Source organism: Pezoporus occidentalis, unplaced genomic scaffold, assembly GCF_034315485.1.
Source record: "Pezoporus occidentalis ecotype Australia unplaced genomic scaffold, CSIRO_AGI_Poc_V1 ctg88, whole genome shotgun sequence".
Taxonomy (NCBI): domain Eukaryota; kingdom Metazoa; phylum Chordata; class Aves; order Psittaciformes; family Psittacidae; genus Pezoporus; species Pezoporus occidentalis.
In genome coordinates, this window is record NW_026916242.1 from 2236032 (window position 1) to 2259794 (window position 23763).

The 23763-nt window shown below is 39.3% G+C and overlaps 1 protein-coding gene across 6 annotated transcripts in view; it reads left to right on the forward strand.

Moving 5' to 3' along the window:
• Positions 1-23763, forward strand: part of STK39 (serine/threonine kinase 39) — a 107292-nt gene that overhangs the window by 18998 nt on the left and 64531 nt on the right. For 5 of the 6 annotated variants that reach the window (XR_009961961.1, XR_009961960.1, XM_062604681.1 and 2 more), the window contains exons 2-10: positions 376-488; positions 5580-5688; positions 6949-7090; positions 9226-9281; positions 14034-14143; positions 14257-14358; positions 14548-14681; positions 17964-18012; positions 18119-18184. Coding sequence is in view for 4 of the 6 variants with exons in the window: in XM_062604681.1 (XP_062460665.1) it covers positions 376-488; positions 5580-5688; positions 6949-7090; positions 9226-9281; positions 14034-14143; positions 14257-14358; positions 14548-14681; positions 17964-18012; positions 18119-18184 (881 nt within the window). In the remaining 2 variants the exon portion in view is untranslated. Of the gene's footprint in view, positions 1-375; positions 489-1322; positions 1444-5579; positions 5689-6948; positions 7091-9225; positions 9282-14033; positions 14144-14256; positions 14359-14547; positions 14682-17963; positions 18013-18118; positions 18185-23763 lie in introns of those variants that run through there. The other variant, XM_062604684.1, reaches the window with a different exon arrangement.

Below are 23763 nucleotides of genomic sequence, written 5' to 3' on the forward strand. Positions count from 1 at the left end.
GTGTTAGCTGTGCAAGTCATGTTCTTGGTTAAAACAGATGTGTCCAAAACCAAAAGTGTAACGGTTTCCAAACTATGAAATGCTTTGAGTGGTGATTTAATAAATAAGCACATCATTTTAAGTTGTCAGCTTGGGAATGCTTTTTTGGAGTATGGAACAGTAAGTTTGTTTTTTCTTCTCCATTTGAGAAGTGTGCATGTTGCTTTGCCAAGTGGAAAGGTGTTCATGTGGGGAAAGCAGTGAAAAGCAGGGGAAAGCAGTGAAAAGGATGAAGAGCAGATTTTAAATTCTGTGTCAGTGTAGGGTTCTTACATTGGTCACTGGTTTAAACTCATGTTGTATTAAGACCCTTATTCCTTTTCTGCCCTTTTTCAGGTAGTGGTGCTACAGCAGTTGTCCAGGCAGCACTATGCAAACCCAGGCAAGAACGTGTAGCAATAAAGAGGATCAACCTAGAAAAATGCCAGACCAGTATGGATGAATTACTTGTAAGTAAAGCAGAGGGGAACATACTGCATGGAGACTCTCTTCTGTTTTGATTTTGTTGTTTTTTTTTTTTTCTTTTGCTCGGTTCAAGAGTGAGGGTAGAATTTTATTCAGGCTAATAGTGGGAAAAGGGTTTGAAAATAATCGGAAAGAATTATGCCCTTCCCCTGAAAATATATTCCGCTAACATACTTTTTCTAATGCCACAAAACCAAGAAGTTTGAAATTGGATTTTAGGTTAACTAATTGTTGAAAACTGTGGGAAGAACCTTACACGTTGCCTTCTGGTGACTCGCTTTCAGGAGTTTATTCTCTGGTTGTGTGTCTTTTAATACCAAGGAAAGATACATTTTGCTTTGATTAAACACTAATTAAAAATATAAGGGTAAAATTTGGTAGGTTTACTTAAAATGTCTAAAGCACCAAAACGTGAAAAACTAGTTGTTAGATCATTTTGTAATGATAACTGTTGAGGGGAGAAGTAGGAATGGCTACACTGCCATCTACACAAGGAAACTCTTGTTAAAGCTAATAACATGCATTATTCCGATAGGCAGTAACAAGCCATTTGAGGAATGCTGTTTGTTTGGGTCACTGATCAGGGAAGGAAGGGACCTATAAGAGGCTCTTTGTAAAAGGGACTGCAAGAGTTTTTTGACTGCACTGGTTATGGCAATCCAACGTCACAAAGAACTGTTAAAGAACAAAACCTGTTGCTTTCTAATACTTCTACTCAGGTGCTTATAAAATTAATGCTTATTTATATATAGGCAGCATAAAAAGAGTTGAAGGACAAAACCATTCTAAAAGTGAGAACACTTTCTTCTGTTCCACAGGTTTTACTACTGCCTAAAGACTGTGGGCTTTTTCTAATGCAGAAATTCCTGCCTCTGAAGGAAATGATCTCCTCAGCAGGGAATTGCCAGTGCAAAAGATATCTTGAATTTGATACAGAGGGTATGGTCCGTCCAGTTTCTTCAGATAAAATGGCTTTTTTTACAGTGGAGGACCCAAAATGCCTTTCCCCTTGTGATTGATGGCATTTGCTTTCAGTTTATGTAGCAGCTTGTATGAGATATTGTTGTGTTGTTTAAGAGGATTGTGGTAGTGGAAACTACCTCTGAGGTGGTGAGGCTCAACTCACAGAATTTATCTTTTGAGTTTGTCAGCTACAAGCTCAAAAGATAAATTCTGATCTGTGTTTAGAAAGAGATGGTGAGATGCTGTGTATGATGTATTAACATTTACAGACCATAAAGAACATTTCTATACAGCCAGAAATACTAATCATTGTAATATAAAATGGTCAAAATTTGGTCTTGTTAGAATTTGAACCAGTAATGAGAATTAACAATTACTGGATTACAACAAATATAACCAGACAAAACTGCTGAATATCTGCAGAGAAACTCAGGTGGTCTGGAGAAATTACTGCAGTTAGTTACCAGCTTGTACAAAGTTACCTTAGCAAGTGTGTGAGAATTTTTACTGCTGACATGTCTCTGCTGTCTTCCAAATGAGTCAATAGGTCTTGAATTTTTGGTCCCGTGCTACTTTCCTTTGGTACAAAGACAACTGTCCATACCATCTTTTCTATTTCTTTTAATGTAAGTCAGTTTCTGTTTTTCTGTGTTCAGATTTTGTTGTTTCTTTTATTTGTTGATTTGTTTTTATCTGAGTTCCTGGTTAGGAGGGTTTAAATAAAAAAAAAAGAGCTATGTATGATTCATTTTTATATGCACACATGTGTATGCCTACACACACATAATTAACCCTTCTTTTTCTTCTGTGAGGGGAAATGTACTTGCTCTGTCTCAGTTCTAATAGATTTTCAAAGTAGTTTAAAATTAGAGATGTTACTCAGAAAAAGAGCATCATTGACCTTCAAAACTTGTTACAACTGTACTGACATTTTTATTTCAGTTGATTATACTTGGAATGCTCGTCTGTTTTGGGGTTTTTAACCCTGTTTTCTGCTTGGTTTTCTGTCACTAATTTTTCTGACCGAACAGTTTCCATTGGCACAGGGATGTTCTAAAACTGCCTGCCCTCTGATCATGCTGTTCTGTAAGCCCCTGCTGCTGAGTGCTTACGGATGGTGTGCAAAGGCACCCTTCACAAATTCTGAGCTGTGTGGCCTTCAGAGAAGCGGAAAATGTAGTGAGCCTGGTGCCCACATAAGCAGATTTAGGATTTGGGCCAGTGTCAGTTAAAATAGAATGGCAGTGTGGGAGGGAGTTTAAATAATACTAATGTAACACAAACTGCCGAACTCCTGAAATTCGATGCTCTGTTTCCTGCAATGTCCTGTGTTCTCACTACTGTAAGGTAAATGTAATTTAACCTCATGAGCCAAGGAATGAGTTCCTGTCCTTAGTACTGTGCTGACAGGATGTCTTCTTCCATCCCCTTACCTCCTGTTCTTTTTCAAAAACAACTGAAAAAAACATAACACTACAAGCCAAAGAATATTCTTATAGAATGGCTTATTTAATTGAATAGACTTTTCTAAATTGTTTGCATTTCTGGTCTGGATAGCCCTTCAAGGCAGGCTGGCTGGAGATGCCCCTTGGATGTTAAACCAAGCCCCTCAAACAGCCGTACCCCAGGAGTCCATGGAGGGGGCCCTGGGGAAGCACTCATAGAGCGGTGACACCTGCCTGGTCCCTGGGAGCTGGACCCAGTCCTGTGAGTCCCAAAAGGAGCTGTCTGCCAGTTGTTTATTAACTATGTTACCCACCTGCCCTTAGGCTAACACACATTTTTGTGCAGCTGCTTAGTGAAACTGGATCAGGATTAACTTGGCCAGAAAGAAGTTAGCTTTTAACCTGGACATGTTTCCTGATGCGGTGCACAGACGCTTGTGCTAGCACAAGGGAGGGAGAAGCAGAGGGATGAGAGGTACATTTTTAAATTTAAAATTATCACTGCTCTTATGGCTTTGGTGTTATCCAATGTCTAAAGTGATGTGAATGTGAAGAAGGCTCTGAGGCATGCTCCTCGATGACCTGCTGCAAGCGTTTTCTCTGGCAGTGCATTTTATATGAATGCTTTTCTCTCTTACCTGTGCATAGCATGGGCCTCAGCCAAGTAACTGAAGTCTGTGGAGGGACACCCTTCTCTGTGTGATAGGGGCTCTCCAGAACTGCAAGTCTACAAATTAATACTTTCCTGACTGAAGTTTAATCCCTTATCTCTTGTGGAGTGCTTTCTGTTTGTTTATTTTTGTTTGACAAAGACTTTCTTTAAAAAAAAGTCACCAAAGCTGAGACAAAAGGTGCCTTTGGCTGTCCTTACTGTGATATATCAGTTTTTGCCAATGAGTTGTTTCAGGCACACAAAATATTCTAAGCACTTTTCAGTTAAAGATGGTGAAGCTTACCACAGTTATTAGTTACATTTCTACAGTATTAATGTAATAACATTAATAATAACAGTAAATTAGTTACATTTCTACAGTATTAATGTGTGAAAAAAAACCCTAAATTAGGTGTGTTTTTGCCCAGTAGTAGCAGATACACGTTTTGAGCCATTGCTGTATTACCAGCATAGGAAAACAATAAAACAATGTAAGAAATGAAATAGTAACATGAGTGGGAGAGTTACAGTTAAGATTTAGTATGGGTAGCTGAACTAAGAGCCTGAGGCAGGAATTTCACTCGTGTTTAAACTGACATGTCTTCTGGGAAAGGGAAGTGTGCCCCATGTTATCTATCTTCTGTTTTCCACCTACTGTCTCCTGGCAGGGGGAGAGCTGTTTTGCAAGTTGCTCAGTTATTCAGGTTCTATCCAGGCATTCATCCTCCTCTGGTTCAGGACTCAGAAGTTGTACAGGGAGGAGGACTTGGCAGCAGACTAGCTGAAATGTGTGTCAAATTACAACCTGACTCAGTAGTCACCAACAGGCATCACAAGATTAAATCACAGTCTTTAACACATACAATTAAGTTTTTATTAGAAAGTGGCTGCAAAAAAAGAGTCTTTGAAATGGCTGCTGAATTGAGGTTGAAAGTTGAAAATTGCATCTGTGGCAGCTTTAAGAGGGACTACTGTAGTGCCTGCATTGTGCCAGTGCTGCTGAGTCAGCATATAACCTGGGTCCACCTGAGAAAAGTTGCTTTTCAGGGAGGGAGAGGAGGTGGAAAAGGTTAGTTTTTAGCTGGGTTGGCTCCCTGACAGGCTCACCCTCCAGCAGCATGTCCTTTAGCACCATGCGATGGATCAGGGCTTTGTGGCCAGAGGTGGAGAGGGAGATGTAGTGTTGTGGGAGCTTGAGTTGGTATGAAGCCAAACCCTCTGGTACAGACAAGGCCTAAATGTGCCTACGTAAAGGTTAGGCAGCATAGTGAGGGCTGCTGGAAAGGTGTTACAGAACAATTATGTGAAAGAGTGAATAGAAAAAGGACTCTGCTTGAAATAACAGATACAAGGCAGTCATTCTTAATGTGTACAGCTGTGGCTTGTCATAGATGGTGTTACTTGGTAGTGCCACGTTGTGCATCTGTTGGTGACTCCGCTCTTTAGTCAATTGTTTCCTCTGACTTTTGGTCTGTAACATTGATTTTCCTCTTGCACTTCTGTTTGATTGCGTGGCTCTGGTGACCACGTGTCCATACCACAGTAGCTGAGCCAGTGGTGCTGTGTTCTTTGTCCAACACTTACTTCCTCCTTTTCCACCTGCTCCCATTCTACTCTTTTCATAACCCTTTTGAACAGGAAAGGCAGTACGTTTTGTTCTTCCCTTGCATTTTGTTGTCCAGCCTATATCTGTACCTTAAGCTCTTGGAGACTGCTCATTCTTCATTGCTCACTCTGAATTTGGGACTTTTAACAGTAATTTCTTTGCTGTGCTCAGAAGAAAATTGGTGTACTTATGCCTGTATCTCCTGGCCAAACCTCCCTCATGTTCTTTGCAATCATGTTTCGTCTTGCATGCAGATCTATAGGTAAATTGAAATGTTTTGGCGAGTTGATGCATATTTTATGCATACTTAAATTCTGTTGTAGTACTTCACTTTGGAAATTAAACTTTCTGTCTATACAAGCAGAACTGATAGCTGGCTGTGTTATGTTGGGCTTTGTATTTCTTACAGAAAGAAATTCAAGCAATGAGTCAATGCAATCACCCCAATGTGGTGACCTATTACACATCTTTTGTGGTGAAGGACGAACTTTGGTTGGTTATGAAGCTGTTAAGTGGGGGTAAGTTACTGGTTTTGCTTGTTTAGCTGCAAGTAAATTGGATGATTTTTTTTCTAATGTACCTTCTTTGGGTTAATTGATGCTAAAGTAAGAGTGGGGAGGGAGACTCCATGGAATGAAGCTCAAGACATAGCAGGAATATGCAGATTTTGAAAGTTTGTATATGTGTATTGATAGTGCAGACTGAGAATTACTAAGATAAATTCTGCTGATCTAACTACTGTATTTTTTTATTCTGTATCAGTATAATAAAACTCTATTAAGGCTTTGTAGGGAAAATGGATGAGAATGAAGTCATTTCTGTCAGTGTGGCCTTTTTTTTGTGTTTCTCTAGAATCTACTCTGTTTTTGTAGAAGTGCATATATTTCTCTTCAGTGTTTTTCAGTCTTTATTCAAGTAAGATTCCTCCTAGGACAAGCATTATATGTGTTGCATCCTCTTTATTGCTCAAACTAACCAAATATTCATTACAGTTTTTATGATGGTGATTGATAGTGTAAAAATCTTATTTGTTTCTTGAAGAGGAAAAAGGGGCTGAACTGAATGTGCTGGCAGCTTAGAAAAGCGGGGTTCCAGCATAAGATGTGGTGGTCTTGGTTGTTACATGATGTTCTTCAAGATTAGTCTTGAGGGCAGCAGACTACTGCACCATCATGTTAGAAAGCAAGGATGGGATGTCCTCATAAAAGAACATTTCTTACGTAACATTTGATTTGATTGTTCAGTTCAATCAAAAGCAAGCATAGACCCTGAGAGAAAACAGTGATTCATGAGAGGAACTTAGTGTGAGCTGTTGAAAAATGCTTGGATAAAAAGAAAATGTTGCTGTTAGATTCTTTGAGATTTCTAATAACTGAAGTTCAGTCTAAAACTGGGTGTCACTAGGAATGTTGTCATCATTTGTTGGCAGAGACTACCTCCTTCCAGTCTTGCATGTCTTCATTGTGGACACATGAGCCATAATCTAAGCAGGATAATAAACCAAAACCTTTGCTGTTAAATGTGGGATACTCCAGAATTTTTAATAAATGCTATGTTAGCAAGCTGTTAGCAGATCTTTCTAATGAATCATTGAGTGTCACAGTATTCTTGACAAAAATGGTGCTTTCTTGTTTGAAGGTAGTGGTGTGCTTTGTTCCGAGAACTTACATGCAAAGACTTAAATTGTGGTAGCATGAAAAGAATGAAGAAATATAAGTTTCTCAAAAATTTGATTGATAATTTTGTATATATGCTTCTTTTCTGGATCTTCAATGTAGGTTCAATGCTTGATATAATAAAGTATATTGTGAACCGAGGTGAGCACAAAAATGGTGTCCTTGAAGAACCCATAATAGCAACAATTCTTAAGGAAGTTTTGGAGGGCTTAGACTATCTACACAGGAATGGGCAAATTCACAGGTAGGATCATATACACAATGAAACGCATTTTCAAAGTTGTGTGTATTGTTTGTTAATACTGGTCAGCTGCAGTTGCTTGGCTAAACAAATTGTACGGTCCCTTTCACATACCGTAAATGCCATCAGTAATTACCAAATAATAATGCCCAGGCAGATGTTGTAATCTTTACTGCAAGTTGTCACTAATGCTTAGTACTTGCCTGGTCTTTACTCTGTCTCTCCTACAATTAGGATAGGTCTGTGCTATACTAAGTATGCCAGGACTGTGGTCTATGTTCTTGTGTCTGCTGGTACTCCAGATAATGTGATCTGAATCTAGTTTGTGTGATATGGCCTGTGACTTGGTTGTTGTGTTGCACAGTAAACCTGTAACATTGGGCACACAGGCACTGCTATATAATGTGAAATTTATTTTTTCCTGGTAATCAGTAATGTCTGTTACAGCTCTACAGACCTCTATGACCACACGTGAAGCTGGTATTAATACTGTGGAACTACATCTTGGTGGATCATCTAGTGATTGCTCTCTTCTATATATTCTGTCTCCACCGACTTCCTCAGTGTAAATTGTGCAGATCCCCTAGGATGATTTATCCATATCTGCTGTAGCAAACCACAGGTTGCTTCCAGTGTTTAGATGTTGGAAGGGCTGTACTCTGACCTCCCTAAGTAATTTTACTGAGGTGAATTTGCCTTTAAAGGGAGGTTTCTACAACAGGCTTTCTGTCTGTTCCAAACACTAGCCTTTTATAAGCGAATCTTCTAAATAAAAATCAGATTTGCTGCAGACAGAACTCTGAGAATGGAGGTAGTGCAGATGTAGCAGGGTAATTGTTCTTTATGTGTACTTCTTATGCCTCATCTTATAAATGAACTGCTTCTGATATAAATCAAGAACCATCTCCTCCCTTTGCAGAGAGAAAATTGAGATAAATGGAGAAATAAAGAACAATTATCATGACTTCTGGTCTGGAATGCCAAAGATCTGCCTCAAACCTTAATTCGTAATCTTCTGTTACGCTGATGTTGCAAAAGGAACATTCATTAGCTTTTAAGGATACATCTGTTCTTTAAGGAGACATCTATTTGTACACCTGAGATTTCTCCTTTTTTATAACATGTAATTTGTAAATGGTGCAGTACCATAGAAGTCCTGTTCAAGACAACAGAGTGTGCTTTTCTTTTTTCATGTATGTTGTGGTATGTCAGGGAACGCTATCCAAATGGTATTTGCCAGTTGGAGATGTTCCCAAAATTGTTCAGGGATTTTGTTCTGCTATTTCAATGCATTCTTTTTTATGCGTAAGGAAGCAGGTTATGTTACCTTTCAGTAGGAATGTGTTAATAATTTTCAGTGAATATTGGAAAGATTAGTTTGCTCAGATTCTTAACCATTTAAGATAACGTTCTGCATGAAAGATTTATCCTGTGCATTAAGAATGGGGTGCATATTTCTGTAAAAAAAACCCTAACCCAAAACCCAACAACAACAAAAATGAAAACCAACAAAAAAAAAACAACCACCCAGAAAGTTTTTTTCTTAACGGTATGTGTCAGTCATGTGTTAAATGGGTATAGTGACTGTTAAGCACATGCTGCATTTTTGACAGTTTCAGTGTCAGATAACCGATGACAAAATATGGTTGCTATTTGTGAGCTTTTCGTAATTTTATTGAGTGGAAATCTACAGTATATTTACCTTCCTTGAAAATGGGTATCTTCTCTGACGAAGTCAAAGAGGAGAACTTTTTCCAGCTTTTCATTAGTGGTGCAGTGGGATGTGAGAGCATTAATTCTTGCTTTAAAGCTCTGAAAGTTCTCAGTTTCTCAGATTATATTTACAAAAGGTGGTAAAACAGACTTTGGACCTCAGTATTTTTGTTCTTAAAATCCATCCCTGGATCCTTCTTGTTTTATGCCAAAGATGAATTTGGGTCTTTTATAAAGAGAGAGAGTTTATGAGAGTTTGAGTTCTGCACTCTCTTTTATTGTAAATCAAATATGTTTTTATACTTCGGTCTCTGTTTCTGTCTTTTAAATTTTAAAATGCTATTTTGTGAAACTAGAATGCAATATTTATCTATGAAAATGTTCATGCGTGTACTTTCATACTAACCTCTGTTTGTACATTCTAGAGATTTGAAGGCTGGCAACATTCTTCTGGGTGAAGATGGCTCTGTACAAATAGCAGGTAATGGTGGTGGTAGAATAATGACTAAATAAAAGGAAATTGAAGCAGAATTAGGGGCAAAAGGTACAAATTTTTCTGTTGGCTTTTAACTGTTCCTTCTGGCGGGCTGTAGCTGCAAGTTACCCAGTTTCAGATTTCAGGATTCTTGATTAATGATACATGATTTAGAAATTGTTCAATATTTTTCTGTGTTCCATCAAATATATTGGTAAAATTTTAATGTCCTCTTGATGTTTTCTTTTGAATCAGCTGTGTATGATGGCTGTAACTTGTCACTGAGATGCATGAAATATATTTCACTGCAAATTATTTTTGGCATTTCTACCATTTGTCTTGTAATGGTATTGGTTTGATACAGTTTAGCATCTTAAGTTTCCTCTGAATGTATTGATACGCTTCTTGAGTGGTAGTCTGTAAGAATCAAATTATTTGGTGTTTATAAAAGCTTAAGTACTGAGCAAGACCCCATATCTCATCTCTCAAGTTAGTACTGGATATGTGGAAAATAGAGTGAGCAAATGGTGATACCTGTCCTGTCTCCCAGTATACTCTCAGGCCTTTCACAGTTCATAGTTTATGACCCAGCAATGAAAGCATTGTTTAGTAGCCCTCAGTAATAAAAATGGCTATAGCCAGAAGTTCTTTTTTTATATGAACAATGCTTTCAAAGTACTGTGTAAACATATATTTTAAAGGCTATAGTATGCCAGTGTCGTAAATCTGTGGGACTGGATGGGCAGAGATTGGCTGGCAGGTAAACCATTGGAGCAGTTTTAAGTCTTCCATTTTGAGTTCAAGACTTTTTAAGTAGGTACTCAATTTTACAGACTTGAATTCTAATGATACTTAATATTTATTTAGTCACTTGATTTTACCCCACAGTTGTCTTCGCTTTGCATAGCACTCTGGACAACTGCTGAGATTCTAGGTCTTGTGTTGTTCAACTGTTATTTAGATCTTCTCATGTTGTAAAGCAGTAGATGTCCAAACAGCCAACTTAATTAAAAATAATAACTGAAAAGTTGAAAGATAAAAATCTCCTGAGTCATCTGAAACAAGGGTGTTGACTTTAGATCATTACTTTCACACATAATCAGAACTACTCTTCCAGTAGTCTGATAACATCCAAACAACAGCTTCATTTATCCTTTTCTAGTTCAGTTCCAGGACTTGGCTTCTTGACCTTTCCCTCCTTTTTGCTGTAGGCATCTTAATGAGTAAAACTTTAATTGTGCTTCTAGGGCATTCCATTCTGTGTGGCACTGAGGAAGTTCAGTGGCTGGATAGATATGTGGGATGTCTCTTTCTGTGATGTATTATTTCAATACCAGGTTGTTTCTGATGTTCAAGTGAAAAGTGCAGCGGTGTCAAACTAGTTTCTTTGTCGGGCTGGGCTGTTCTCTTTGGGACAACTGAATGTTGCAGATTAAGTGATAGCCAATTTTGAATGTCAAAGAGGCTAAAATTCATCCTTTTGACATCTTTTTGCCATGACAAGGTAAAACTTCCTTTCATCTTAGGGGAACGCGTATCTCATAATTTTACTTCTTTTTATTTGTTAGAAGAACTTTCATTGTTTTGACTGCTTTTTCTCCTGTACCCCAAGGTTCTATAATGAAATGATGTCTCCATAGCACACACTGCTAATGTGTATGTGGTGTAATATTTGAGGACAGAGTTGCCCATTAGGATTTCTGGGTTCTGAGGGACTGTGTCTCTCACAAATGAAGCTCACCCCAGTGCTTTTCTGACAAAAGACATTGTGTAGATATAGAAGAGCATAGATTCTTCAAAGAATTGGGGTAGCTCTACAGAGACCTCCCATAATGGACCTTGCAGGTTCTGCACAGAGAATCTGCTCAGTCTTTGGTGGGAAAGAGGAAAATACACATTTTTGTGTAAATTGTGGAGGTTGTTTTTCTGAAAGTATGAAGTTCTGCTGTACAGAGCAGGAAACTTGAATTTTTCACAAATATAATATTAAACAGTCACTGCAGCTCCTCAGCTCCAACATTCTACTTAAAATTATTGGGTTTGTAACACCTGGTGTTGGGCAAACAAGGTGATTGGTACTTCATCAGGGTTTCTGCTTTCTAAGGTCAAAGTACGCAAGAAACCAGTGAAGCAGCAGATGTGTAAGGAGCAGATATGTAAGGAACATGTAGCAAAAAGCAGTCATACACAGCGATTAGTGGAATGTGTAGAATGTATGGGCTGCATGATGCATTTAGTCCATACAAGAAATGACAGTTTCAGTAAAACCTGTCAGAAAAGGAATGCGTGTTTTTAGGAATCTTGGCAGAAGATCCTTCTTTTTGGTTTTGTGCGTTAAGTGGCTGTGTGAACTCACCCATTGCACCAGTGGTTCTCAGGGTGTTAATTCCTGTGGTAATCCATACCCACAGAAATGTTTGGGAAAAGATCTGTTGAAAAATATGCAGAGCCTCTGTCACAGATACTCAAACCAGATGCAGGAGAAAGATTTAGCAGGGACAGCTGTGGCAGCCCAAGCTTTCCTTGGCCAGCTGCCTTCTCATAGGAACCATGTGCTTTATTTCCCTATCTTAACCATAACCCTACCCATGGCCTTGGCTGAGCTTTAGTCTGAAGTCCACCACCATTGCCAAGGTGAGAAAGTTAGGATGAAATATTTTTGCAGCCTGTGTCTTTCTGCAGCAACTGCTTTGCAGCTTCCCTGCCATGGAAGCAGTGGCTTTGTCTTTCTCCCAGGCCTGATCCCTAGAGTTTGGTTATGGCTGAGGTTTGGCCAAGAGCCTGAGTCCTGACTGAGGTGAAAAAGGTGTTGGGTTCACAATGTTTTTTGCAGCCTGTATCTTCCCTTAGCGGTCTCTTTGCAGCCCAGCTCCCTTGGAGGTCCTAGGCTTCATCTCTCTCCCAACCCAATGCCTAACACTAACTCTGGATTGTTGGCTTTGGCTGAGGCTTGGCCAAGTGCACAACACTGGTTGAGGTGAAGAAGATATTAGGGAATAAATAATTTGTAAGCTATGCTTGTTTGGGCAGCTCTATTTAATTTCAGAATGCTTTACTAATACAGTTAAATCAGGGCTCTTCATTAAGTTTGTTTTTCCTTTGGTATTAGCTATGACTGTTAGTGCCTAACACTGTTGAATTGTTCAGCTCTTTCCTTGTAATAAATTTCCCTTTCTTTATGTAACTTGTTCTCAGTAATAATTCGTCTCCTATGTGATAGGAAGCTTGCCACTGTAGGTCATGTCTTTTCTTAAGTAACCAGTATTTGTGAAAGCTATGCCTGGAAGGGAAATTAAAGTCTAGTTTTTATTGAGCAGCTGTCAAGGTGTTCTTTCTGTCTATAAACATGCAACCATGTTTGACTAGTATTATACTGAAATGTTCACTTGACTGAAATACCCATCACATCTTTCTCAGGTGTTAACAATGCTTCATTTTGAAGGTCATGCAAAAAGAGAATTTACTTAGTTTTTCGTTTTGCTTATTTTTCTTCATGTCCTCCCTCTCCCATTTATGTTTATGTTTTGTTGTCCTTTTCAAAATCAGTGTTATCTTAATAGGGAAGAACAGCAGTAGGGGAGCAAAGGTTAAGTCAGGATTTTAGCTGGGTGTCTCAGTTCCTGAAAGGACCTGTAAAAGATCTACTTTATTTTTTTTTATTTCTGCCTATTCAGCTTTTCCTTACATAGAATAGTTCCTATTCTGAAAACTGTCACTAATACCAGTGCTGAGTTTTAGGGCATTAAAAACTTCGAAGCAGGTGTTTCTGAGGCGGTTCGTGCTTTTCAAAAATATGTATAAAACCTGTCTATTGTAACTTACAGACTTTTGGGAGAAAAAATAGGGGTTTTTATTCATCAGGCAAGCTGCAGGGAAAATTAAAGAATGTTGCTTGAAGCTTGCTTCTTGGCTACTGTTTCTTTGTGTTCTAATGATGTAGAAGAGGTACAGAATTTGAGTCTGTGATGCTTAATGGAAAGCAGTAAAATTACATTTTCTGTAGTTACTATTTGTTGTTTTTTTTTTTTTTTAATTCACAACAAAAAATAGGAAAACAAAAATTGAAGTACATCTATAGGAAACTACTTGATTTCAGTGTGACTGAAATACTCTTGATATAGCTCCAGTCAAAGTGACAGTATTTCTCCATACATTGGTAACATGCTCTTCTTTCTTCCATTTTCCTCCTGTGTCTCTCATACAGCTGTTCCTGACATAGTAACAGGTTAACAGAACAGTTCTTTTTTATATATATGTATGTTGGAATTTGGAAAAAGCTGTGTCATCATCTAATATTAAATACACGTTGTTGATCACTTTGCTGGTTATTTTTGATTTGTTAAACCTATTAAAATTATATATAGTATTCCCTCTTGTTTAAAGTGCTTTCAAATTTGATAGCTGTACTGAAGTAGCTCCTTATTTTTGAAGAAAAGCAGACCGTTCAAAACTTGGCTCAGAGTGCACATTCAAAAACCTTAGGTGGCAAATGTACTGGAGCCCTTTGTAACCTTATTCAGGAAGACACATACTAGGAGGTTAAACTTGAGGATGTCCTAGTGTAGATCTTCCAGACAAAACTGTACCGTCTCTTCCATAGCATTTCAACAATAGTGTGTCATGAAACAAAGGTAAGCTCTGCAATGGAGAGTTACTATTAGTAGGCCTTTACGAATTGACTTAATTTCTAAAGTGTAAAAGTTTTGCTTTGCTGTTTATAGTTTAACAGATTTTGACTTCTTTTTCCCCCCTTCCCAGATTTTGGTGTTAGTGCATTTTTAGCAACAGGAGGTGACGTTACTCGTAACAAAGTAAGGAAAACGTTTGTTGGTACTCCATGTTGGATGGCCCCTGAAGTAATGGAGCAGGTATTCTTAATTTTAAACAAACCAAAACCCAAAAAAAACCCCAAACTTTCACTCTTTAATTTCTTGAACTTGAGATATCACTAACCTGTTTTTCTTTTCTGGTTCTATTCCAGGTGCGAGGTTATGACTTCAAGGCTGATATGTGGAGTTTTGGGATAACAGCCATTGAGTTAGCAACAGGAGCAGCACCTTATCACAAATACCCTCCTATGAAAGTAACAGTCACTTTGTATTCTTAATGCTGTTAGCTGTATTAATTCTGCTAGATAGTTACTACTGCTTCATTTCCAATAGCAACTCAAGATGTCTAAATATATGTATTCTGTGTAATATTATTCTCCTTTAATTTCCACATGCTTGGATTTGATTTTGTTTACAGTACCTCTTCTTTGGGTTTACTGTAGGTGCTAATGCTGACACTTCAAAATGACCCTCCCACTTTAGAGACAGGTGTAGAGGACAAGGAGATGATGAAAAAGTATGGCAAGTCCTTTAGAAAACTAATTTCATTATGCCTTCAAAAAGATCCTTCCAAAAGGTAGGTCATTATTGCCGTGTACAGTAGAATTATTTTTTTTTAAATACACAGGCTACTTAAGTTTCCAGTGTTTAAACACCATGTTTAAGTGTATGATTTGAATTTTGTGAATAGCAGCCTTCAGTCATCTTTGTCTGGGGAGAAGAAATTGCCTCTTAATTGTCATTCAGTTTTTTTTCTTCTTCTGGGTGGTTAACCTGCTTTATTTATTATACTGTTGAATCAAACTCTGATCAAACAAAAGTGCTTGCTCTACATGTTAATTCTCATCTGAGGGAAGGTATAAATCTGGATATTGTGCATAAGTCTAACAAGACTGTTTAGACTGAGCAGAAGGAACTGTTGGTAACCAAACACATCAGTTTCTTGGCCTTTAAAATAAATAAATAAAAAAAAAACTTTATTTTTATTTTTCTTATTTTGTGACATAAGCTTGTAACTTGGATATTTCCAGAGAAAATTACTTATTAAGAGGTATATATTTTTTTACTGTAAAGTTAGAGGCTCTAAGCTCATGTAGAGTTTTCCTCATGTTTATGTAGTCAGTTGCATGTCGTAGTATCTTTATGATTTGTTCTTGCTGTGTTTTGTGAATGAGATAGCCAAGATGATGAAATTATTGAACAGCTGTTTCAAAACTATTGCTGAGGTCCCAGGTTCCCAGAACAATTAGTTTATTTATCCTTTATTAATTTTTATGCAGACCCATTGTTGTAGGTTTCTTTTGCTGAAGAATTGGAGCAAGCACATTCTAATTAGCATTATTTCCTAAGGGTATTTAATGTATCACTTTTTTTTGAAGAGTTTCAGAGCTGGTATTTCTATGGAAAGAGATAGTTCTGAGAGAACAATACTGATTGAGTGTGGGTCTTTTATGGTGGGTATTTATCTTTATTGATGTTGTGCTAGCTTAATCCAGGATGTTGTTGTAGGGAGTCAAGTCAAAAAGGTGACAGCAGCAATACTAGATAAAACTAGGATAATTAAGAAAAAGATTGTGTGGCAACTTCTTTATTCTTGAAATCTTTCACATTCTTCTTTTTTTTTCACTGAAAGGTCATTTGTGTATAGTTTCAGATTCCCAAACCCCTTACAATTGGTGGTTTTAGTAGCAAGTGTTAAGCTTAGCACTGCAGTTAGGCTGTTTACAGATAAGGATGAAATGTGTGACATATAATCAAGCTTCTTTTAGTTTCCAGTGCCCAGCAAGTTTAAGGTTAAGATTAAATTGGTATGCAGACATGAGAAGTTGAGAATTAAAATGGGTTTTCCTTCTCTCCTTGAATACATAGTGCTGAGTTATTTTATCTGTAGTTACCAAATCAGTGTTGAAATACTAGTGTTTAATTATGCTAATTTATTACGCTGAGATTTAAACATGTGCAATAGCTTCATACTTGGGATTGCCTTGAATTGAACAATTAGACCAGATAGGTGATTAGATCTGTGTGCCAGTTACTCTAACTGAGGAGTGAGTGTCCTTATATTGTGGGGTCACTGCTATTTTTTGTTTCTCCCAATCCAGAATATAATTTTGCATGGAGATGCCTCCATTGATGTTGTATCAATTGTGGAAGAAGTGCCTGTTCTTTGTGGCAAATCTGGGGACTGGGTTTGCACTAATGTTTCAGACCATGATGTTTTTCTTTTTGGGATCTGCATAGGTGTTTCTCTCCAGTGCCAAGGATGCTGCTTACAGTCCTCGGCTGCAATTCATTGCCATGGCCTCTGTGGAAAACAGGCCCAGAGGGCATGTCCAGAGCAGTTCAGAAGTGTCTGGCATAGTTAATGGTAGAGAAATGGAGAATACTAGTTTGAATAAAACTTCGCTAAGGATCAGGCTTTTAACTGTGCATATCCCTGTTGCAAGATGTGATGGTACTGGATCACTGAAACTTGTCTTGAAGTTAAGAGTTAATTTGAAATAGGGCTTTAAAATTTTGACCCAAAAGGTGAATGCTCCCCTTTTTGCTCATCCAAGATTTATAGGTGAATTACTGCTAAGCCTCATGGTACTGATTCCACAGTACCACTAATAATAACTCTTTTACTGTAGAGTTTGGTGTTTTGGAGGAGAAAAGAAATACATACTGTGTGGAACTAGTATGTGTTTCTAAATTGGATGCTTTTAGTTGATGTCGGGAGTTTCATTATTTCTAGTGGGAGTGAGCTGATATGTGCATACACACTACTTAACACTACTTAATATTTCACTTGCTGTTCAGATATGTCCTTGGAGAAATAAGATAGTTCAAATTTCTTTTTTTTCTCTTGAGACCAAAATTTTCCAGATTTCAACTTCCCATTGTCTTACCTAGTTTGTACTATATCCAGTCTCTTGCTCTAATTCAAATTGGAAACTATAGCAGATGTTGCTTCTGTGCATTTAGAAATAATGACTCCTGGAGATTTTGGTTTCCCTAAATTTAGCTGTGTCAAAATTACTCTTGGCTGGGGGTATGGGCTCCTAATGAAAAGAGCCTGGAGGATTTTATTTCATCCCAGGAGATGCTTTGCTTTCTCTTCAGAGTCAGCTTCAGTACTAGAGTCTGCCTTTGCCTAGATAAGTAGTTTTTTAGATCCCTGAAGCTAGGAGAGACAAGTCCTGCTGTTTGAATTACTTTGGTAGCTGTGAGATTGTGGTTATCTGTTGAAAATGTCAAAAATCCTAAATTTGGCAATGATAGGAAGAAAAAGACTTAAGCAGAACTGCAAGTAAATATGAAATGTCTGGGCTGCTTTGATTTTTTTTATTTGTCAGTTTGGGTGGAAGATGCTCCTGATGACTTTCTGTTTGGTTTATGCATCATGCTGATAGTGTCAGTATAGTTTTTCTGTGAATGCCTGCTGACATCAACAAAGTATAAAAGAATGCTGGTATCAGGTATTGGTACTGCTGTTTGGAAAATGTAATTATTCTTTTATTGCTGTGGAGCAAAGCTCGGTTGCATCCATAGGGTCTAGTTGGGGCAGAACGTAATACCTGATTATGTTTTTATTTGTTTTAAGGATAAAATACATTTCTGTTGAAAGAAAAAGGGGGAAATTGGCAACTTAGAGGCTGATTTTTTTTTTTTTTTTGTATTTTTGCCATAGAGAGGCTTATTTTTTTCGTATATGGTGAGTATGTGTGAATTAATTCAGTAGCTATTTGTCATTCATTCCCCATTCATACAGTACTAATTCAAAAGTGTTAGAGACGTACCATTTAACTAACGTCTTGTACTGTATTCACTGAGAGGGGTCTTTGTTTTCTGTTCTAATTTATTATTGATCTTTCAGGCCCACAGCAGCAGAACTTTTAAAATGCAAATTTTTCCAGAAAGCCAAGGTAAAACGTTTAACCCTACAAGTAAATTTTGCTCTGCCTTAAAATCTACATGAAATTTCTTCTTGCCTTGTATTGATTTTTAACTTACCAAATGTTGGTTTTGCAGAATAGAGAATACCTGATTGAAAAGCTTCTCACTAGAACGCCTAATATAGCACAGAGGGCAAAAAAGGTGAGTGTACTCACATCTTTTTTTTTCTTGATTGGTATGCAAGAGAAAGCAACTCATGAGTTGTCTTACATCTTACTTGACTGATTGAGATGTTCTCTTGGGCAGTCCTTCAGAGGTAGTGACTGTTGAATTAATGGTTTCTGCAGCCTAGCTTTCTTCAAGAAGCCCTGGGGCATTTTGACTTCCTTTCTGGCCTTGCCAAATGATACATGGGATTTGTCATCATACATGATACTTTTTTTTTCCCCCTTCTCTTCTAGAAAGCTATAGGGAAAAGGTTGTGCAAATAAAAGTGAACTGTGAGCCTATAGGCTCATGTCTTCATTGATCACCTAGAGAAAACAAAGATACGATATATGGTATTTACTGACAACTGCCTGGTTCTTTGGATTATTTTGAATGTGATGCTGGAATACATGGAAGTCAGGCCCAAACTCTGCAAGAGTGCTGCCAAGTTATTCAGACCACTGCAGCCTTATCCCACAGGAGAGGGAGTGAAATGCATAGCTGTAGCATATGCTGGTATTTCTTTGATGCTTTTGGCATCTATAGATCACAAAAGGAACTATTTCAGCCTTTTGTTGGCACATCAGTTAGGCTTCATTTGCCTGGATTGGCACTTGTAAGATTTTCTTTTCTCTTTGTGAATATTGGCTTGGCATAATTCTACAGCACTGAAATGCTCCTTACAGCTGGTGGCTCGTACTTGGGGAGAGACTGTCAGCAAGATCTGAATGCTTTCGGTTCCTTCTTATCTTCTTTTAGATGGAAGTAATTTGGGAAGACAGTGGCAATGATGGGGCTTTGTGTGAGGTTGGAGTAGAAAGCTGGAATGAGAGGGTGTGTAGAAGGAGTAGCATGCTGAGCTGGTTAGCATCTGCTAGGCACAGGAAGTGTAGGAGTAGTTCAGCTGTTCAGCCATGTGGTGGCAGCAATGCCCACAGAAAAAAATATCTGGGGGAAGAGTCATAGTTGCTTGCTTTTCATTTTATATCTTGGGCTATTCCGGAGTAATTTAGGCATGTTTTAGTACCAGCTAGGTTTCTGATGGAGCATGTGCCTCGTGAGATTTGTCTCCCAGCTGCGTCTCCCAATCAGTTTTAGGGACTGCATGTTAACTCATACATACCTGTATGTGTACTTCCTTCTTTAAATAACTTGGCATTTGGAATTGCAGGAGTGCACAGTAGCCTCCCATAAACCACCAGAAATAGTTTTCTGGCTGAATTCTTGAAAAGTCTTAATAAATCAAGACTGTGCTAGAAGCAAATTAGGGGGTCTTTTAATTACAGCATAAATGGAAACAATATTTAGGTCTTAGCTAGTGAAAATTCTAAAAATATTTATTTTTTAAAAGGACACAATATTAACATTCATCGGGGGTTTAGAATTTAGTTCACTTGTTACAGCTTTGCATGTAGCTGCTGTTTTAAGACGCTATAAAATATAAATGTATGTTAATTTTGAAACTGCAGAGGTTTATTTAAAAAAGCTTATGTAAGTAGAGTTTGTTTGTTCAAACATGAACATGTGAGATATCTAAGATGACACTCGTGGAAGAAGTAACCCTTGTAACGAAAAACAGAATGTCACTAGGGCAAGAGATAGGAAGGAGCTGATGTCATTGCTGCTTACATTATCTTGTGTAGCACTTGGTGTGAAATGCCTGTAATTAACGATGTGTAGCACCACTGCTTGCACAGATGTCACATCTGCTCTGCAGTAATTAAATTTTTCTTGCATTTACGACATGTATTAAGTATTTTGCCTTGTTGCCCAGAACTCCAGCCTCAGTTTAGTTTTAACTTCAGTTTTGTCTGACATAGTAGCGTAACATGTTTAGTTGTTTCATTTGTGATTAGAATTGCTATATTGAAGTAGATGAAATCTGCAACAGCTTCCAGAATTCTACTGTCAGTTTTGAAATCTTGTCACACTGCAATATTAATTATAATGGGTTCAGACTTACAAAGAGGAAGTTCAGGTTAGATATAAGGAGGAAGTTCTTTATTGTGAAGGTGGTGAGGCACTGGAATGGGTTGCCTAAGTAAGTTGTGAGTACTCCAACCCTGGCAGTGTTCAAGGCCAGGTTGGACAGAGCCTTGGGTGAGATCTTTTAGTGTGAGGTGTCCCTGCCCATGGCAGGGGGGTTGGAACTGGATGATCTTAAGGTCCTTTCCAACCCTAACTATTCTATGTTTCTATGATTCTAACTGTAAGTACTCCATATGACAAAGGCCCTGGGTCAATTCTGTGGTTTTATAATCCTGTTTCTTTAATTCTGAAAATCTCCTGCATGACTGCCACTTCTGAACAGGGAAAGCCTGTACCTGCATTTCATTTTATTGCTGTCTGAAATGCTGCTAGGAAAACAAAAACAAACCAAAACCCAATTGAGTAATAATTTGGCCTGAATTCTATTTTTGAGAGCTGGTATTGCTCCATCCTGTTATAAGCTGTTTGGAGCTCAGAATTGTAAGTTACTGGGGAAAAACCTGTGACATCTTGAAGAGATGATTAGTGTGAGTGATACCACCTTTTATTAAAACTTAAGTAAAATACCCTTACCTACTGATGGGTTGGAATTCTAGCTCTGCAAATGGCTAATTAGGGAAATCATCATGTTACTTTATAGAAGAAACTAACGGTGTCCTCCATTTAATGAGGAAAATATCATTAGATTCCGTATTTCTTGGGCAGCTCTAGCAGCATGATTACACCTCAGCAAGACATACATATGCAGCACTTCCTTGTTTCAGTAATGGATTTGATCTGATAGATGCACCTTGCTAATAACGGGTCTTCTTACAATTGGACTCCAGACTTTATAAATAGCAGAGCTGTTTGATTAATGTATATTCATTGCTGTGATTCTTTACACTTTAAGAAATACTTATTTTGTTAATGCTGATGTAGAAAGAGAAGGTATGTGTGCTATACTGGAATGCTTTTTATGGAAAACAGCAGCTGAACTGTAACTGTGTATTTGTCAAGGCTTTGCAGGTATCACAGTATCACAGTATGCTAGAGATTGGAAGGGACCTCAAAAGATCATCTAGTCCAATCCCCCTGCCGGAGCAGGAACACCTAGATAATGTTACACAGCAATGTGTCCAGGCGGGTTTTGAATGTCTCCAGGGAAGGAGACTCCACAACCTCCCTGGGCAGCCTGTTCCAGTGTTCCGTCACCCTCACTGAGAAGAAGTTTCTTCTCAAGTTTAAGTGGAACCTCTTGTGTTCCAGTTTGTACCCATTATCCCTTGTCCTATCATTGTTTGCCACTGAGTAGAGCCTGGCTCCATCCTCGTGACACTCCCTCTTTATATATTTATATACACTAATAAGGTCACCCCTCAGTCTCCTCTTCCAAACTATAAAGACCCAGCTCCCTCAGTCTTTCCTCATAAGGGAGATGCTCCACTCCCTTAATCATCTTAATTGCCCTGCGCTGGACTCTCTCCAGCAGGTCCCTGTCCTTCTTGAACTGAGGGGCCCAGAACTGGACACAATATTCCAGATGCGGTCTCACCAGGGCAGAGTAGAGGGGAAGGAGGACCTCTCTCGACCTACTAACCACTCCCCTTCTAGTACACCCCAGGATGCCATTGGCCTTCTTGGCCACAAGGGCACAGTGTTGGCTCATGGTCATCCTGTCGTCCACTAGGACCCCCAGGTCCCTCTCCCCTACACTGCTCTCTAACAGGTCGTTCCCCAACCTATACTGGAACCTGGGGTTGTTCCTGCCCAGATGCAGGACTCTACACTTTCCCTTGTTATATTTCATCAAGTTATTCCCTGCCCAACTCTCCAGCCTGTCCAGGTCTCGCTGGATGGCAGCACAGCCTTCTGGCGTGTCAGCCACTCCTCCCAGCTTAGTGTCATCAGCAAACCTGCTGATGGTACACTCAATTCCCTCATCTAAATCGTTGATGAATATATTAAATAATACTGGTCCCAGTACTGACCCTTGAGGCACTCCACTAGTTACAGGCCTCCAACTAGACTCTGCCCCATAGACTACAACTCTCTGGCTTCTCTCCTTCAGCCAGTTCGCAGTCCACCTCACTACCTGATCATCCAGACCACACTTCCTCAATTTATCTGTGAGGATGCTGTGGGGGACTGTGTCAAATGCTTTGCTGAAGTCAAGGTAGACCACATCCACCGCTCTGCCATCATCCATCCACCGTGTTATTTCCTCATAAAAGGCTAAGAGATTGGTCAAGCATGATTTCCCCTTGGTGAAGCCATGTTGACTGCCCCTCATAACCCTCTTATCCTTGATATGCCTTAAGATGGCACCAAGGATAAGGTGTTCCATCACTTTCCCAGGGATGGAGGTGAGGCTGACCGGTCTATAGTTACCCGGGTCCTCCTTCTTGCCCTTTTTGAAGACTGGAGTGACATTTGCTTTCCTCCAGTCCTCAGGCACCTCTCCCATTTCCCAAGACTTGGTAAAGATGATGGAGAGTGGTCTAGCAATGACTTCCGCCAGTTCCCTCAGCACCCGCGGGTGCATCCCATCTGGACCCATGGATTTATGGATGTCCAGATTGCTCAACTGATCTCTAACCCATTCCTCATCGACTAAGGCAAACCGCTTCGTCGACCTGACTTCATCTAAGGTCTCAGGGGTACAGGGCTCTTCAGGACTGCCTGCAGCAGAGTAGACAGAGACAAAGAAGGCATTCAGTAACTCTGCCATCTCTGTATCTTCTGTCACCAGGGCACCCATCCCGTTCATCAGTGGGCCTACATTGCCTCTGGTGTTAGTTTTATCTGCCATGTATTTGAAAAAGCTCTTTTTGCTGTCCTTGACCCTTCTCACCAGGTTTAATTCTAAGGAGGCCTTAGTCATCCTAGCTGCCTTCCTACATCCCCTAGCAGCAGCCTTATATTCCTCCCAAGTGGCCAGCCCCTCCTTCCATGACCTGTAAACTCTCCTCTTCCACTTGAGCATACCCAGCAATTCCCTATTTATCCACGCAGGTCTCCTGGCCCTCTTCCTTGACTTCCTACGTGTCGGGATGCTCCGATCTTGAGCACGGAAAAAGCAATCCTTGAATGCCAACCAACTATCTTGGGCCCCTTTACCTTCAAATAGCCGTGCCCATGGGATTTCCCCTAACAATTGCTTGAAAAGGCCAAAGTTTGCCCTGCTAAAGTCCAGGGTTGTGATTCTACTTGGTATTCTACTAGTCCTACCACACAAGATCCTGAACTCCACCATCTCGTGGTCGCTGCAACCAAGGCAGCCCTCAACACTTACTGCTTTGACCAGACCCAACTTGTTAGTGAGGATGAGATCCAGCAGTGCTCCTCTCCTGGTCGGCTCATCCACCATTTGCAGGAGGAAGTTATCATCCACACACTGGAGGAACCTCCTGGACTGCGGCTGGGTTGCCGAGTGGTCCTTCCAGCAAACATCAGGGAAGTTAAAATCCCCCACAACGACCACAGCCTGTGACTGTGAGGCCGCTCTCAGCTGCCTGTAGAAGGCCTCGTCAACTTCCTCACCCTGATCTGGTGGTCTGTAACAGACACCTACAACAGTATCCCCCCTGCCAGCCTGCCCCTTA